At 46.1% G+C, this 18,495-nt stretch overlaps 1 protein-coding gene and 1 long non-coding RNA gene across 4 annotated transcripts in view; one reads left to right on the top strand and one right to left on the bottom strand.

Moving 5' to 3' along the window:
• Positions 1-10,866, bottom strand: part of espn (espin) — a 194,402-nt gene extending 183,536 nt beyond the window's left edge. For 2 of the 3 annotated variants that reach the window (XM_038773448.1, XM_038773450.1), the window contains exon 1: positions 10,423-10,866. In XM_038773448.1, the coding sequence (XP_038629376.1) occupies positions 10,423-10,755 (333 nt within the window). In that variant the 5' untranslated portion in view covers positions 10,756-10,866. The remainder of the gene's footprint in view (positions 1-10,422) is intronic. The other variant, XM_038773449.1, reaches the window with a different exon arrangement.
• The window catches only part of LOC119950746, a 72,556-nt gene continuing 62,677 nt past the window's right edge, over positions 8,617-18,495 (top strand). The window contains exon 1 of the long non-coding RNA XR_005457398.1: positions 8,617-8,717. This is a non-coding gene — a long non-coding RNA (uncharacterized LOC119950746). The remainder of the gene's footprint in view (positions 8,718-18,495) is intronic.

Here is an 18,495-nt window from a genome sequence, read left to right as displayed (position 1 = left end):
GGAGAAACTCTCTTCTCTTGTGCCCTCGAGATGACTGGTGAGGGAAGAGACTGCCACCCGGCACCTTCTGGAATGTGCCTTTGCAAAGCATGTCTGGAAAGAGATGCATTGGTTTTCTATGAGGTTCAACCCCACAGCTCTGTAATGTAAGTCTCAAAGCTCCGTGGCATATTCCCCTCAACTGCTGCTGGAGAACCATCAACATGGAGGAAGACACTCTTTGGCCTTCCGGAAACATGCTGCTTCTCCAATGCAAAGAGCTGTCGATGACTGGGTGTTGCAGACTGGCACAGCCCAAGGTCCACGACCACATGTTGAGGGGACACACTAAATGTTGGTGCAGCCATTGGGGAAAGGCCACTATCTGAGGTTTAGGGTTAGGAAGGTTAGAGGGGCTGGAAACCACATGAAACCCCTGGGATTGTGTGCACCAGAGAACATTTGACATCAAATATAATTACATTGCAAATATAACATTTGATTAGTGTAGTGAGACACCTCAGGTTCTGCACTGATGGAAACTGCTCTGTCTTGTACTTTATTATACAATTTGAACTGTTACATCATGGACTTCTATGAATATTATATATTGGGGAAAAATGAATCTCTCTTCTCTTGTGACTGTAACAGAACTACAAAAGATAATTTTGGATATCTTAAGTTCTTATCAGCAGGACAACACAGCCCACAATCTGGCAACTTCACCAAATGGCCTCAATGACAATTTACAATTGGCTCCTTCTCTCCACATATTCCTGTATGAGGGAGAGACCTTTAGAGAGGAATTTGAAAGCATAGGAAGTGGGTTTTGAACTGGCTTTTGAAAAAAAAAGGGGGGTGACATTATAGAAATATTCAATGTACAAAGGGTTAATGTCACATCATAATTAACCACTAGATGGAGCTAGATGCAGTACTATATAAAGCACTGACTCTCAGGCTTCTGGGAGAGGGAAGGCTGGAGTAGAGTGCATAGGAGAGGTCTAGAGAGGATAGAGTACAGTTAGAGTTAGAATGTAGAGACAAGTGTTAGTAGAGTGTAGATTACGATAATTATTGTTTACAATAGGAGTAAGTAAGTGGTCGAGCTTAATTTAAGTAGTGTAAATAAAAGTTAGCTTTGTTAATGAATTTAGCTTCTCTGGTCATTGTGGACATGACAACATCCATCCTGATAACAGTATACAAAGAACACCACCTCAAAGTAATTTTTTTAAATTGAGAGACAGGATTTAAAGTTGCATTCAGCAGCTCAATGTTGGTAAGGGATAGAAACTTGAGGGTAATAATAATAATTTTTATTGTTACAGGTAGGCTTACATTAACACTGCAATGAAGTTATAGTAAAAGGCCCCTAGTCGCCACATTCCAGCACCTGTTCGGGTACACACAGGGAGAATTCAGAATGTCCAAATTACTTAGCAGCATGTCTTTCGGGACTTGTGGGAGAAAACCGGAGCGCCCGGGAGCAAACCCACGCAGACACAGGGAGAATGTGCAGGCTCCGAGCAGACAGTGCCCCAAGCCCGGAATCAAACCCGGGTCCCTGGCGCTGTGAAGCAACAGTGCTAACCACGGTGCTACTATGCAACCCATTCACTTATTCCAGTTGCGTGCCCATGGGTAGAGTGCCCATTCATTTATTATAGTTGCACCAGCACAATCCATGCGAAATTGGTTGAATCAGTCCAAAGGTTGTGGAATTTTGAAGGTAAGCGAGCTGGAGCCAGAATTACTGTTGTTTATTTTCCATGACGTTGAAAGATTTAATTGGTTTGGATAAGGCCCTATGTACCAACAGACATGCAGACACAATCAGACTCTGGTACATGACAGGCTTTATGAGGTCTGTTACAGTTTTAAAATGGCCATACCCCAGCATCTGGTTTAGCTCACTGGGCTCAATTGCTGGCTTTTAAAGCAGACCAAGCAGGCCAGCAGCACGGTTTGATTCCCGTACCAGCCTACCCGGACAGGCGCCGGAATGTGGTGACTAGGGGCTTTTCACAGTAACTTCATTGAAGCCTACTCGTGACAATAAAGCGATTTTCATTTTTCATTTTCATCTCAATGTATATCCTAGTCCATCCAATGTACTGATGCTACACTGTTGCATTGTCTGTAATCTACTTTCACTAAATATAGATGCTTATAAATCTGCCGCAACATGACAGCAGTTTATTGTTGGATTAACGCAAACTGACAAGCTGTGCCTGTATTGCTTTGTCGCTCAGTGTATCTAACCCCCACCAAGCCACTCACCATCCTGATTGGAAATATGTCACCGTTCCTTCAATGTCGCTGGATCAAAACCTTGGAACTCCCTCCCTAACAGCACAGTGGGTGTACTTACACCATATGGACTGCAGCATCAAGAAGGCAGCTCACCCCCACCTTCTCATGGGCAATTAGGGATGGGCAGCATTGCTGGCCTAGCCAGCAAAGCCCACATCCCATAAAAATGAATTCTACAAAGAACACATTAAATCTCTTGATTGTTCATTGACCTATCAAAATAGACCCAACCATCCTCCGCAGTGCACAGCTCTCCTTTCGGATATTTTCCGATGCTAAAGGTACTCCACGTCTACAAGCTGCTGCTGACGAAAATCATTTGGTATCTCAAACACACACACGCATTCACACAGCATATTCACACACGCATGCACACATACACACAGACACATACACACATTTGCACACGCACACACACACCCCTGCACGTGCACACACCTGCACACATAATAATAATAATTTTTATTAATGCCACAAGTACACAAACACTGCAATGAAGTAACTGTGAAAATCCCCTAGTCACCACACTCTGGCGCCTGTTCGGGTACACTGAGGGAGAATTCAGAATGGCCAATTCACCGAACAAGCACATCTTTCAGGGCTGTGGGAGGAAACTAGAGCACCTGGAGGAAACCCACACAGACACGGGGAGAACGTGCAGACTCCACACAGATAGTGACCCAGCGGGGAATCGAACCTGGGTCCCTGGTGCTGTGAAGCAACAGTGATAACCATGGTGCCACCATGCCGCCCACACACAAACACACAAATCCGTGCACACATGCTAAATTTTATTATTTGTTTGATTTTTATCCTAAAAATGCTGAAGCTTCAACAAATTAAAAAGATTGACTGATTCTCTATCCCTGAAATTATCTTTGAGACAGTAATGAATCAAAAGGTGTTCACAATCAGGGATTCAAGTCAGTCACAACATTTAACATTTTGGCATTCCTGCCTCACCAGGCAGTGATGTAATTACAGTGGTTTGCACGCCAGGGAACGACAACTTTAAATGACAGCCGTAAAAATATAATTAAGATCTTGACGAGACCGTAAATAGATTCCAATTAATCTTGTGTTTTCCACGGGCCCCAGGGGGGCATCTGAACAGTTCCAATAACGTCAGCAATAAGCAGAAGTTTAATTGCAGGGGAGCATTGTTCTTGTGATTTCCGACGCTTATTAAATAACTATACACAAGAAGCAAATCTCAGCATTTCCCGGGTGATGGTCAAATCCTTCATTCATTTGTGCCTCTTTAAATTGTCGGCTTTCTTAATGGCTTCTCCCTATATTTGCAAGTGAGAATGAGCATGCACAAGGGAAGTGTGGAGGCTACGCAATTCTGACAATATGTTACTCGTGGCTTCTTGAGCATATAGCCGACACTGACAGACCCAGTGCCGGTGCCAAGGGAGTGCCGCATTGCCAAGAGTGCCAGCCTTCAGGTGAGACCTTTATCCGAGGCCCCCTCTGTCCGCCCAATGCAGAAGACGAGCAGGGAGTTTTGCCCAGTATTCTGGCCAATATTTGTCCTTCATCCAACATCACTAAAAACAGATTATCTAGTTATTATTTAAATGTGGGAGTGGGCTGTGCGCAAATCTGCTGCTATGATGCAACAATCACCACACTTCAAATGTAATTAATTGGCTGTAGAGTCTCAGGATCTGCTGAGATTGTGAAAGATGCTATATCAATGCAACTTCTTGCTTTCTTAGTCATATAGTCAAGATAACTAATGGCAATGCTTGTTTGGGCTTTTTCGACACTGTGACCATTGGAGGAGACTTCCATCCTGTCACGGGGTCAGGAAGAGTCCATTCATCCGTCCAAACTGCTGCACCATTCTTACCGGTTGTAGCAACTTTACAAAAACGTAATTCATGGGATGAGGGCTTTGCAGGCTAGGCCAGCATGTATTGCCCATTCCTAATTCCCCTTAAGAAGATGGTGGTGAGCCGCCTTCTTGAACCGCTGCAGTCCATGTGGTGTGGATACACCCATAGTGCTGTTAGGGAGGTAATGCCAGGGTTCTGACCCAGCGACAGTGAAGGAACGGCCAATATATTTCCAAGTCAGGGTATTGGGTGACTTTGAGGGGAACTTCCAGGTGGTGGTATTCCCAGGTATCTGCCGCCCTTGTCCTTCTAGATGGTAATGGGCGTGGGTTTGAAAGGGGCTGTTGTCGGAGCGTCTGTTTCTAAATGTGGTGTTTCATAGACCCCTTACTGTTACCGTATTCCTTTCGTTATAAAGCGGCTGACAGGAGGCTGGGACATCATAAGAAAATAAAGACTTGCATTTATATTTGTGAGGTAGGAAACACAGCAATCATGTGCACAGCAAACTTTGCAAACAATTGTATCATGACCATGTAATCTGTTTTAGATGTTGGTTCAGGAATAAATATTGGTCAGTGGGGAGAAATGCCCCATTCTTCTTTGAATAGGGCATTGGGACTTTTGAAGTCCATCTAAGAGGGCAAATGGGGTCTTTACTCAACAGCTTATTTGAATTATGCCATCAGAAACAGGGAAGCACTCCCTTGATCTTTTTCTCCAGGTGCAAGTAAAGTTTTTTCTGAAATTATATTTTGGAGCCAGGCAATGAGTTATAAAGAGGCTCACTATGTGTTTTATGTATAGGCAGCAGTGCTTCTAATCCAGCTAAATCATAAGATCCCACTGGGATTGCAATTGCAAAATATGTTGTGAAATCCCAACAAGTGTTCCAGGCACAACAGGTAAGCAATCACTACTGGTGCTTTCACTAGCTGTATTTAGTTGATTAAAATGGGAACAGGGGGAGACCATTCAGCCCATCGAGCCTGCTCAACGGGAACATTAAATTACATTCAGTCCAATACATTTTACAACTATGTCATTAGGCTTCCTGTGTCAGGCAATGATGTCCTCTTTATCACATTGCAGATCAGTAAGGGTAGCATCATTGGTTTTTAATTTTTTTAAATATAAATTTAGAGTACCAATAATTATATCTAATTTTTTTCCAGTTAAGGGGCAATTTAGCCAGGCCAATCCACCGATGCACATCTTTGGGTTGTGGGGGTGAAACCCACGCAAACACGGGGACAATGCGCAAACGCCACACGGACAGTGACCCAGGGCCGGGATTCGAACCTGGGTCCACAGCGTCGTAGTCCCAGTGCTAACCACTGCGCCACCGTGCTGCCCTTTCACCGGTGTATAAATGATCAAATTATTTTGTTAATAAGAGAACAAAAGCACAAGAAATCGAGGCCTCCGACTGGTCTCTTCCAACTGAGCCACTAGACAGGGATAGGATTTGGTGCTATGTGGCCATTTTGGATAGGCCTTCAGACTGGCTTAACCCTTAGTCCATGAAGACAGTGAAGAAAGACTGGCTTGTAATGGACTATCTCCGAATATAGCTCAGAATGGTAAAATCACAGCAGTGATCTACCACCGATTCTTGCATGCATTAAAGTGCTTTATGACTTGGATGAAATCACAAGCATAGATTTAACTGTCAATAAATTGACTCCACAAAATAATCCTGTCGGCCGTAGCTCAATAAATGGCACTCTCACCTCCGAGACCAAAGGTATTGGTTTAGGCCTCCTTCCAGAAATCTGAGCTTCCATTTGAGGACAACACTCCCAGCGCCAATACTGAGGTAACACGGCACTGTCGCACCTGCTGTCAGGTGAGATGTTAAACAAAGACCCTGTCTTCCCTCTAAGGCAGATGGGAAAGATCCCACGGCAGTATTTTGAAGAAGAGTAGAGGAGCTATCCTCAATGTTCAGGTCAACATTTTTCTGTCCTCCAATTAAAATCAGTTATCTGGTAATTATCACATTGTACCTTTTTGTGAAACGGAATGTTTTCCCTTTGGGGTCACTCAATGTCAGAATCGAGCATTCCCAGATCAGGCTTGATGCAAAATAGAGCTCGTTAGGAAAGAGGACCAGGGTAAGGTCATTCACCCCCACGTGCTCACCCTGCTGCCATTTAATTAGAGATCAAGAGCTGACCAGTATCTTACTGTCAACCCACCATGGTTCCATGTTCCCTCAATACGCTTATCTAATAAATATTAATCAATGCCAATGTTGACATTTTCAATTGAAAACCCACCCCCGCTCACCACCCCCCACCCCCAGCCTCAACAGCTTTTTTGTTGAAGTGAGTTCCAGAGTGCCCGTTTTGTTCTTTCCCAATTTCAGATCACCACCCCATCCTGTTCCAATGTCAAACGTCTATTTCCCATACTAGCCATCCACTGAACATAGTCAAAGGCACTTGCCAACTTAACGTTAAATCGATTCAGGTTTGTGCATTGGGCCCAACCCTGAAAAAGCATGGGTTAAAATTGCTCCAAATTCCTTTCCCCTGGATCCCTACGGCCACTGAATGAAGGAAATTTTAATTCCATGAAAACAGCCTGGCATGATCCAAGACCCTGGGCATAAAAGACCGATGTTTAAACTCGCGCACCTTGATTGATTCCGAATTGCCTTTTATTTTTGTTTCCACAACTAAGCCGATTTTGAAGGAGTTAATGCTTCTTTCAGAATGGCGCCAAGAGGAATTTGGTACAAGCATACTCAAGGCTGGATTTTCCCTGCCTGCTTCTGGAGCCCTCTGTGAGGTTCAAACGTGGGTCAGAAACTGCACAGTGTGAGGAGCAGTGAGTTTCCCTGCGGCGGACAATTAATGGCCAAAGGACAGGCTCGCAGTCCAGTTAAGGCTCTTGAATCTGGAGAGCCATCAAGAGGCCTGGCGGCTGGAAGGCAGATTCAAACAGATGGTAATTAGGGCCGAGGGTTCTTCACAATGGAGGGACCCTCTCTCCAACTTTTTTTAAGAGCTTAAATTTTAAAAATGAGTTCTGGAGCAGGGCTGGGTTGGGTGGGGAACCCTTCTCCGGAGTGACGTGCTGCTGCTTCCATACACAAACAAACATGGAGGCCTGAGGCCTGTCTGGAATGCTGGCCCGGCTGCCGTCCGTTTGGTGCTAGGAGGCTGCCTTGAGACAGCTAAGCTGGTCCCTGCCCCCTACGGAACCTAGAGGCTGTGTTGGAGTATCCCAGTCAGTCTCCTTTATTTGGGCTTGTGGTATTTCACAAGTCAGATTGGCTACCTGCCTCTCGGAGGCCACCACCCCACGCCCAACCCGTCCAGGGCCAGAATGGAGCCAGGGAAATGCCACACAGGCCGGCAGCGCTATCATTAGGCCGGGACTAAACTTCACGACCTAAGAATATTGACATAACCCAGCAGCAGTAACTTCCACTTGCGCTTGTGCCTAAGGAAATGGGGCAAACGTGTAAAACTCTAAATTCCGTGGTAAATCTCATTCATAGATGAGCAGATAGCTCATCATCAAGATGGAATGGGTTGCTGAGAAATAGAGTTCCGATTTAAATCTCTTAACATCAAGCACGTGCAGGCCTGTTTAAAAAAAAAGATTCCACTCTTAAAGTTAAAAAGCCAGTGCGCAGAGTGGACAGGGCCAGACCTTAATTAATCCCATTGCCTGCTCCAAAAAACAATTCCAATTCAAATTGAATCCAGTTCATGGTCTTCACAAAAGAGACATACAAGGTCCAAGCTGACAAGAAACGGCATCGAACCTCATCTTAGGCTCGATCTGACACTTGATCTTAGCCAAAAGGCCAAATGCAGAGGAAAGAGCCCCGTACATTGACTCGGCAACGTGCTTCAGACCTCAACTGCTGAATGCTTGGCATAAGTCTTGTCTCCATATTACAAAAGAAGATATAGAGTCATTGGAGAACATGCAGAAAGGGCTTCCAGAGATTATACCAGAGCTCAGAGGTTGTGTGTGCTTTCTCTCCAGGAAAGGGAAGGGTGACATCTGACCTGATTGAGGTCTTTAAAATTATGAAGAGTTTGATAGGTTAGGTTTAGAGAACATGTTTAGATTAGGGTTACCCGGAGAACAGTTACTACCACGGTAGAGTTGAGGTGAATAGCAAAGATGCATTTAAGAGGCATCTGGATCAGCTGCTTAAGAGAGAAAAAACACAGGCCACATTGATAGGGTTAAATGAAATAAAGTGAGAGGAATATTAAATGAAATAAAGTGGGAGGAGCATGAACCCCAGCATGGACCAGATGGGCTGAGTGGTCTGTTACTGTCCTGTGAAAACTATTATTCTATCTAATTTATAATCAGTCCATATTCTTGTACTAAATATACATTTTTTAATCTTTCTATTCAATGAGTCTCTTCATCCTCTTACAGAAGGCAGTTACAGAATAAATAAGTGAGGGAGGAGGAAGTTAGAGCAGAAAGGCAAGAGGGAGGTTCAAAGAGAACATGGAAAAGCAGGAGGGAATCACAAAGAGAAATGAAGAGGGGTAGGAAGAAAGATTGAAGGATGGAGCTGCAGGAATCAAGGGACAGGTAGGCGAGGATGAAGGAGATAATTAATTGGTTAAAGAAAACTGCACAAAGACTCATGGAAAGCTGTTTGGAATCACATATTAGGCAGGAGGAAACATTTATTTATTTTATTAAATTTAGAGTATCCAATGCACTCTTTTTTTCAATTAAGGGGGAATTTAGCGTGGCCAATCCACCGATCCTGCATATCTTTTTTGGGTTGTGGGGGCGAAACCCACGCAAACACGGGGAGAATGTGCAAACTCCACACGGACAGTGACCCAGAGGCGGGATCGAACCTGGGACCTCAGCGCCTTGAGGCAATATTTATAAGGGGAGCAGACGGAGACAAATAAAATTCAGAATGATCAAATGGAGATTAACAGGACCGAGATAGGAATCACAGAGGGAAATTGAATCCATGAGGGAATTACACATGGAAAATTGCAGCATGGGAGAAAATTGTGCAAAGTACAATTAAATGAAAGTGACAAAAAATACTGGAAAATAGCAGATTGTGTGAAGAATAAATGGGAGCTGTTATTCAGCTCTCCCATATTTCATTGCAGAGTTGGAGCTTCGATCCTATAGGACCAGACTCTATCTTATCAAAGGCAAAATGTATTTGTTTTGCACTTTATAAGACAAACACTATTCTATTGAAATGAGATTAATGGGAGATTAAAGTGAGGGAATAATCCCCCACATTGTAATGTCCCTAACTCCACTGGTTATACATTGCAAAAATGATTCATGACGCAGTCAAAATTAGTTTGAATCACATTCCAATCTTTGCATTCATCTCAGAGTTTGAGTTTCATTGGCACAATTCGCCTTTACCCAACATATGACTGTATGTTACTCGAATTCTAACCAGCATGGTTCTGACCATTGGGAAACATTAGAACTGTGCAGGGAGTTATTCCCATCAATCAAACCATCATTGTCACTTAGCGCTTACTCCTACGATCAGAGGCTTACTGGAAAGGTTTGAATGAGTCTTCCCCATCCAGTGAGCCATATTTTAGCAATCACATTCAACCCTCAGCACCACCTTTGCCAGTCCCAAGCTCCTCCCCTAGTTCCTCTTCCATTTCCCCAGCTCTTACCCCAGTGTCCCATTGCCTCCAGCTCCTGTCCCCAACTCCAGCCTCCTTGCCCTCAGCTCTAGCCCTATTGCCCCCATTCTGCCCCAGTGCCCCCTATCCCAGCCCCAGTGCCCCCTATCCCAGCCCCAGTGCCCCCTGTTCCTGTCCCACTGCCCCCATTCCTACCCAGTGCCCCCTGTTCCAGCCCCAGTGCCCCCTGTTCCTGCCCTACTGCCCCATTCCTGCTCAGTGCCCCCTGTTCCAGCCCTAGTGCCCCCATTCCTGCCCAGTGCTCCCTGTTCCTGCCCCACTGCCCCTATTCTTGCCCAGTGCACCCTATTCCTGCCCCATTGGCCTCTGTTCCTGCCCCAGTGCCCCCAGTGCTCCCTGTCCCAGCCTGTGCCCCTTATTTCACCCCAGTGCCCCATCCCAGTGCCCCCTATTTCACCCCAGTGCCCCATCCCAGTGCCCCCTCTCCCTGCCCCAGTGCCCTCTATTCTACCCCAGTGCCCCCTACCTCAGTTCCCCCTCTCCCTGCCCCAGTGCCCCATCCCAGTGCCCTCTATTCCACCCCAGTGCCCCCTCGCCCTGCCCCAGCACCCACTGTCCCAATGCCCCCTTTCCCAGTGCCCCCTTACCTGTAACTGGCAGTCCGCTGAGCTGAGCAGCCACTGTAAACAGACCAGGTTGCCGGTGGCCGCCGCATCGTGCGCCGGAGTTGCCCCATTCTTGGCTTTCCTGTTCCCGGGAAGTTTCGCTTCTTCCACCAGGAATTTCAGAGCGTTGAGTTTCCCGGAGCGAGCGGCGTGGTGGACGGGAGAAGCTCCGAGATGGTCGGTCACTTTGTGGTGGATCAAACGCTGTTTGTGTAACTCCTGCAGCGTCTGCAGGTCGCCGTTCTTGGCAGCGAGCAGAGCACGGTCCAACACCATTGTCTCAGTGTTGTGGGTCTCAGATCTGGAATCATTCATTCCCTGCTTTCCTTCCCATCTTTCACTTTCTTACGCGTGACCATTTTACCCTGGCGTCTGCTCCTTTGCAAATCCCTCTGGGCTGTACCATGCTGAATATTTAATTACAGGAGACTTGAATAATCTATGAAAGAGGCGGTACCGGATCAGCCAAGAGGCAAATGGGAAGAGGCGGTGCTCCTGCCCAGCATTACCTGGCTGAAGTTAACAATGAGCAGAGGGCAGGGGAGAGGGCTTCCTCACTGTATTTGGTTTGACTGAACTGCCCTTTCGCAATTCATGTTTTGACTGCAACACCCATAGATGGTTCAATGGTTCTTAAAAGAACATCCAACTCCATGAAAATTCATCACCTTCAGGTGCTGCTGGAAGCTCCTTCAGGGAAAAGGTACCATGGGACCAGCAAGGGATTTTTTTTTTTTTGCACAGTCAATTTTAAACTTCGCATCCTGCAGCTGGCAGCACAGTGGTTAGCACTGTTGCTCCACAGCGCCAGGGTCCCAGGTTCGATTCCCGGCTTGGGCCACTGTCTGTGCGGAGTCTGCATGTTCTCCCCACGTCTGCGTGGGTTTCCTCCGGGTGCTCCCGTTTCCTCCACCGAGTCCCGCAAGACGTGCTTGTTTGGTGAATTGGACATTCTGAATTCTACCCGAACAGACCCCGGAGTGTGGCAAATAGGGGATCTTCACAGTAACTTCATTGCAGTGAAAATGTAAGCCCACTTGTGACAATGAAGATTATTTTTTTTAAAAAACAAGTCTGCGGATTGGGAGCAGGGAATTGAGCAAAGGAGGAGTAAGGAATTGATCAAGAAAGGGAAAATAGAGTCCCAGAGTGAGCTTACAGGGAACGTAAAAACTGACTGTAAAAGTTTCTGCAGGGATGCAAAGAGAAAAAGATTGGTGAAGACAAATGTCGGTCCCTTACAGTCAGAAACAGGGGAATTTCGAATAGGGAATAAAGAAATTGCGGACCAACCTAATACATACTTGGTTCTGTCTTCACAAATGAGGACACAAATAACAGACCAGAAATGTTGGGGAACACAGGTTTTTTAGAGTACCCAATTCATTTTTCCAATTAAGGGGCAATTTAGCGTGGCTATTCCACGTAGCCTGCACATCTTTTGGGTTTTGGGGGCAAAACCCACGCAAACACGGGGAGAATGTGCAAACTCTACATGGACAGTGACCCGGGGCCGGGATCGAACCTGGAACCTCGGCGCCAGGGAGCACAGGGTTTAGTGAGAAGGAAGAACTAATCAATATTAGTAGAGAAATGATGTTGGGGAAATTGATGAGAATAAAGGCTGGTAAATATCCAGGGTCTGATAATCTACATCCCAGAGTATTTAAGAAAGTGGCTCTAGAAATAACATATGCATCAGTGGTCATCGTCCAGGACTCTCTGGACTCTTGAACAGGACCAACAGACCAGAGGGTAGCTAATGTAACTCCACTATTTAAAGAGGGAGGTACAGAGTAAACAGATCAGGGAAGTATAGGCCAGTCAGCCTGACATCGGTAGTGGGGAAAATTCTAGAATCCATTATCAAAGATTTTATAGCATAGCACTTCGAAGGATCGGACAGAGTCAGAATGGATTTCTGAAGGGAAAATCATGCTTGACAAATCTACTGGAATTCTTCAAAGATGTAACTGGTAGAGTTGACGAGTGGATGTGGTTTATTTGGACTTTCAGAAGGCTTTCGACAAAGTCCCACATCAGAGATTAGCGTGCAAAATTAAAGCACATGGGATTAAGGGTAGCATATGGAGATGTACAGTAAAGATGTTGGCAGACAGGAAACAAAGAGTAGGAATTAACAGGTCTTTTTCGAAATGCCTAGTGGGGTACAGCGTGCATCAGTGCTGGGACCCCAGCTATTCACAGTATATATTAATGATTTAGATGATCGACCAAAATGTAATATCTCCAAATTTGCAGGTGACCCAATGTTGAATGGGAGCTTGAGCTGTGAAGAGGATGCAGAGATCCTTCCGTTTGATTTGGACAAGTTGAGAATGGGAAAATGAATGGCAGGTGCAGTATCATTTGTGAATGTGAGGTTATCCGCTTTGGTAGCAAAAACGGGAAACTAGACTAATATCTGAATGGCCATAAATTAGGAGAGGGGAATGTGCAATGAGACCTGGGTGTCATCGTACACCAGTCACTGCAGGTGCAGCAGACGGTAAAGAAGGCAAATGGTATGTTAGCCTTCATACCAAGAGGATTCGAGTACAGGAGCAGGGTTGTCTATCTGCAATTATACAGGGTCTTGGTGAGGCCACACCTGGAATATTTTGTGCAGTCTTGGTCTCTTTATCTGAGGAAGGATGTTCTTGCTCGAGAGGGTGTGCAGCGAAGGTTTACCAGACTGATTCTTAGGATGGCAGGATGGTCCTATGAGGAGAGATTGAGGCGGTTAGGATTGTATTCGCTGGAGTTCAGAAGAACGGGGGGGGGGGATCTCATAGAAACCTATAAAATTCTAACAGGATTTGACAGAGTAGAGGGACAAAGGATGTTCCTGATGGTGGGTATCTCCAGAACCAGGGGTCACAGTCTGAGGATATGGGGTAGACCATTTAGGACAGAGATGAGGAGAATTTTCTTCAGCCAGAGAGCGGTCAGCCATTCAACCCCTCGAGCTTGCTCCATCATTCAATAAGATAATGGTAGATCCGTATGTGTTGAGCTCCACATTCCCCATCCACCCTGATAACTTTTAATTCTTTTGCCTACAATCCGTTCATTTCAGGTATCAATCTCGTAAATTTCCTTTGAACCGTCTCCAAAGCATTTACATCCTTACTTAAATAGGGAGACCATAACTGCATACAGTATTCTAGATGTGGGCCGGAATTCTCTGACCATTGTGATTCTCTATTCCCATTGGCAGCATACCCCAGCCTGCAGATTTCTCCGTAGTGTGGAGATGCTTCATTGGGAAATCCCATTGGCACGCAGCGGGAATAGGTAATCCTGCCACCAGCAAACGGTGCACCGCCGAAAAACACGCGGCTGGGGGCCCGGACAACTCAGCCCTTAGTCTTACCAATGACCTGAATAGCTAAAGCATAGCATCCAATATATTATTACTGTATATATTTGTATCATCACGAAGACCACCTATTTCCACCTCCATTATTGCTCAACTCACCTGCTGCTGAAACCCTAATTCCATACCTTCATTACCTCTAGACTTGACTATTCCAACACACTCCTGGCTGCTGTCCCACATTTTACTTTCGGTAAACTTGAGGTCATTCAAACCACTGCTGCCCCAGTCCTTAAATCTCCCCAAGTCCCTATCCACCTATGACCCCTGTGCACACTGACCTACATTGGTCAAGCAAATCCCCCCCTTATCCCTGTAATCTCCTCCAACTCCACAGCCTTCCTGTACTTCTTTAATTCTGGTTTCTTGAGCATCCCTAATTTTAATCGCTCCATCATTAGTGTTCGTATCTTTACCTACTAAAGCCCTAAGCTCTTGCCTTGCTTTCACTCTTTGGCACACTTCTTAAAACCTACCTCTCTGACAAAGCTTGTTGTCATCTGACCTCACATGTCCTCTTCCTGTCAGTGTCATATTTTGATTTATAAAGTTCCTGTGAAGCATCTAGGGACATTTCACGCTGTTAAAAGTGCTACATAAATGTAAGCTGTTGTGTTTGACAGATAATAATTGCGTAAAAATGTAGATAAATTTAAATGAATGCCAAATTTCAGACGGTAGATAAGTTTTGAAATGTAAGTTTAACTCAAAATAAAATACAGAGAATTCTGGATAAACATATCCGCCTGGAGACAAGCCCATGTGATCCAGTTGCCATGGGGCGAGAAAGCCAAACAGAAACTTATTAAACTGTCAGGTGCCAATTTCAACACTTTCACAAGAAAAGTACAGCTGCTGTTTGAGATGTGGAGACCAAGAAGCAACTGCTGTGGAGAAACAAGTGGACTGTTGTGTTCGACCGACCAAGCAGAATGCTAATGTGAGATTGATTCCTGTTCAAAAGAAAGGAACGGAACAAACAGGGCTCTTGTAGATTTCGGGAACGGGGAGTCACCAAGGTATGTGCCTTGCTGATATTAATCATATCCAGGAAAACACGAGTGTACGTTTTGACCTGAAGTGGGAGGAACATAGAGTTGCTGGCAAGCTGGGCGTGATTGTGTGACAATTCCTGTAATGTTATGTTTTCCAGAAGTGCAGTGCCCAATGAAAGGCATATTGGGAGATGGTGAAGATGGTGACATAGTGGTAACGTCCGAACAATTAGAAGCAGGAATAGGCCACTGGGCCCCTCTAGCCTGCTCCGCCATTCCATAAGATCGTGGCTGATCTGATTGTAACCTCAACCCCCCATTCCTGCCTGCCCCGATATCCTTTTGCCCCCTTGTTAATCAAGAATCTACCTAGCTCTGCCTTGCAAATATTCAAAGACTCTGCTTCCACTGCCTTTTGAGGAAGAGAGTTCCAGAAACTCAGGACCCTGTGAGAGAGAAGAAATCTTCTCATCTCCATCTTATTTGGCTAATAATAACCTGTGGAATGCTTGAATAATAATCACCTTTAACCTCGCAATACTCTGGAACAAAAATAGGTTTTAGTTCTGTTTTATGCAATGTAATGATAAGCTTTCGCACCGTGGTTTACATGGGTAACAATAGCCTTTAGTGCTGTGTTATAACATAGACCAAATTAATATAATGTTGAGTAACATTGGAACCAAATATAAATTACTGTCGGTATGGCACAACTGAAAGAAAAATAGAAAATTCTGGAAACACTCAGCAGATCAGGCAGGATCTGTGGAGAGTGAAAAACTGTTGATGTTTCTGGTCAATGACCTTTCATTCGAGCTGAGAGAAATTATGGATCTCACAGGTTTGAATTGAGTACATAGCGGGGAGAAAAGGGGATGGAAGGCGGAGGATTGAACAAATGGAAAAGGTGAAGAGCAGGGGTGAGTAAATCATAGCATCCCTCTAGAGCAGAAGGAGGTGACATTCGACCCATCGAGCCTGAACCGACCCTCCGACCCTCTTCCTCGGCCCACAACTTCACCCCATCCCATAACCTAACCGACACATTTTTGGACACAAAGGGGCAATTTATCATGGCCAATCCACCTAACGTTCACATCTTTGGACTGTGGGAGGAAACCAGAGCGCCTGGAGGAAACCCACGCAGACACGGGGAGAACGTGCAGACTCCACACAGACAGTAACCCAAGGCCGGAATTGAACCGGGGTCCCTGGCGCTGTGTGCCACCATGCCGCCTCATGATGATATAAGGGATCATGGTGCATAGCGAAAAATGGGTGATAATGAGATATGTCTGTAAGCAAAGTGGGCGTCCAGAGGAACTTTGAATGGTTACAACAGAACCATTCTGAGAAGAAGATCATTCTGAGGTCCCCTCCATTGCCTGATTGCTAACCAGTGCCACCTGCAGGATAATACATGCATCTGCAGGTCAGCTCGAGGCAGGGTTCGGTTTAACTGTGTTATCCTCTACCAGCAAATAGTCTGCTGCCGTTCACTGTTTGTATTAACATGTGAAGTATGGCTCTTGGTATCGTCGGGTCAGAGCTTCTGGGGCTGAACCTTTCAGCAGCAGAGAGAAGAATAATGGCCAAGAAACCAAATTTTTTAAAAATTCAATCTCGAGACGTGCAGATCGAGAACATGGTTGAAATTTATCCCCTGTTCCTGGTTGCCCTTGAGAAGGTGGTGGGGGATCTTCTTCATGATCGCTGCAGTACAGAAGATGGATACTGCTCGGTATTAAACTCTGATTAGAATATCTGTCCAAATGGTCTTCCATTAACATTAATACACAGTCTGATTGGAGACTTTATTCTTCAGTTTTATGGTAGTTGATACAAAGCTGCCTGCTTTCCCCTTACCTGCCTTTCCCACTTATCTGCCTTTAATTAATTCATTCTTGAATAAAGAATGAACGTCTTTATTCAAGACCGTCTCCCGAGTGATGGTTATTGCACCACTTTCTTCTGCATTAACTTAGGTTTTGGGCATTTTTTTATTATCCATCCTCCACCGTGAGGACAGAGGCAACATTTTGGTTCAGTACCTCTGCCATCTCTGTGTTCCCCATAGAAACAAAGAATAGAATTCCTACAGTGCAGAAGGAGGCCATTCGACCCATCGATTCTGCACCAACCCTCAGAAAGCACCCTACCGAGGCCCAATCCCCCACCCTATCCCCGTAACCCCAGCTAAGGCCAATTTATTTAGCTTACCAATCCACCTACCCTGCACATTTTTGGACTGTGGGAGGAAACCTGAGCACCCGGAGGAGACCCACGCACACACGGGGAGAAAGTGCAAACGCCACACAAACTGTAACCTGAGGTCGGAATCGAACCCGGGTCCCTGGAGCTGTGAGGCGGCAGTGCTAACCACTGTGTCACCGCCCATTATTACCTCACCCGTATCGTCCGTTAAAGGTCCAACGTTGACTTTAGCTATTCTCTTTTTCTTTTTTTTTAAATAATTTTTATTAAGGTTTTCACAAAATATAAACAACACAACAATATTAACAAAACAACCGCAGTAAAAACCCAAGAACAACACCCACCCAACTTCAAAAGCAACTGCAAACAAAAAACAAAAAAACACCCAAACAACAAAAGGAAAGAGATAACACCCGCCACATCACACAAACCCATGTACACAGTTCTCCCTCCCACCGAACCAAACCGCCCCCCCCCCCTCCCTCCCCCCTCCCCCTCCCTACTGTTCCGCCAGGAAGTCCAGGAAAGGCTGCCACTGCCTAAAGAACCCCTGTACTGATCCCCTCAGGGCACATTTCACCTTCTCCAATTTAATGAACCCCGCCATATCATTGATCCAGGCCTCCACGCTTGGGGGCCTCGCATCCTTCCACTGAAGCAAGATCCTCCGCCGGGCTACTAGGGACGCAAAGGCCAGAACACCGGCTTCTTTCGCCTCCTGCACTCCCGGCTCCACTGCAACCCCAGAAATTGCGAGTCCCCAGCCTGGCTTGACCCTGGATCCCACCACCCTCGACACCGTCCTTGCTACTCCCTTCCAAAACTCCCCCAGCGCTGAGCATGCCCAGAACATATGGCCGTGATTCTCTGGGTCCCCGAGCACCTAGCACACCTGTCTTCGCCCCCGAAAAACCTACTCATCCTCATCCCAGTCATGTGGGCCCTATGCAGCACCTTGAACTGTATAAGGCTAAGCCTCGCACAGGAAGAGGAGGAATTCACTCTCTCCAGGGCATCCGCCCACGTCCCCTCCTCAATCTCCTCACCCAACTCCTCTGCCCATTCCCCCTTCAGTTCCTCCACCGAGGCCTCGTCTACCTCCTGCATTACCCGGTATGTGTCCGAAATCCTCCCTCCTCCAACCCAAACCCCCAAGAGCACCCTGTCCCGTACCCCACGTGGGGGCAGCAAGGGGAACCCCTCCTCCTGCCGCCTGGCAAACGCCCTAACCGGCATGTACCTAAACATGTTCCCCGGAGGGAGCCCAAACTTCCCCTCTAACTCCCCCAAGCTTGCGAACCTCCCCTCCACAAACAGGTCCCTCAACCTCCTAACCCCTACCCTGTGCCAGCCCAGAAATCCGCCATCAATGCTCCCTGGGACAAACCGATGGTTCCCCCGTATCGGGGCCTCCATCGAGCCCCCCACTTCTCCCCTGTGCCGTCTCCATTGCCCCCAAATTTTGGG

This window comes from Scyliorhinus canicula, chromosome 16 (assembly GCF_902713615.1).
Source record: "Scyliorhinus canicula chromosome 16, sScyCan1.1, whole genome shotgun sequence".
NCBI classification, from domain to species: domain Eukaryota; kingdom Metazoa; phylum Chordata; class Chondrichthyes; order Carcharhiniformes; family Scyliorhinidae; genus Scyliorhinus; species Scyliorhinus canicula.
Note: the sequence above shows the minus strand (reverse complement) of the source record. Positions and strands in the feature narration are given on the sequence as shown.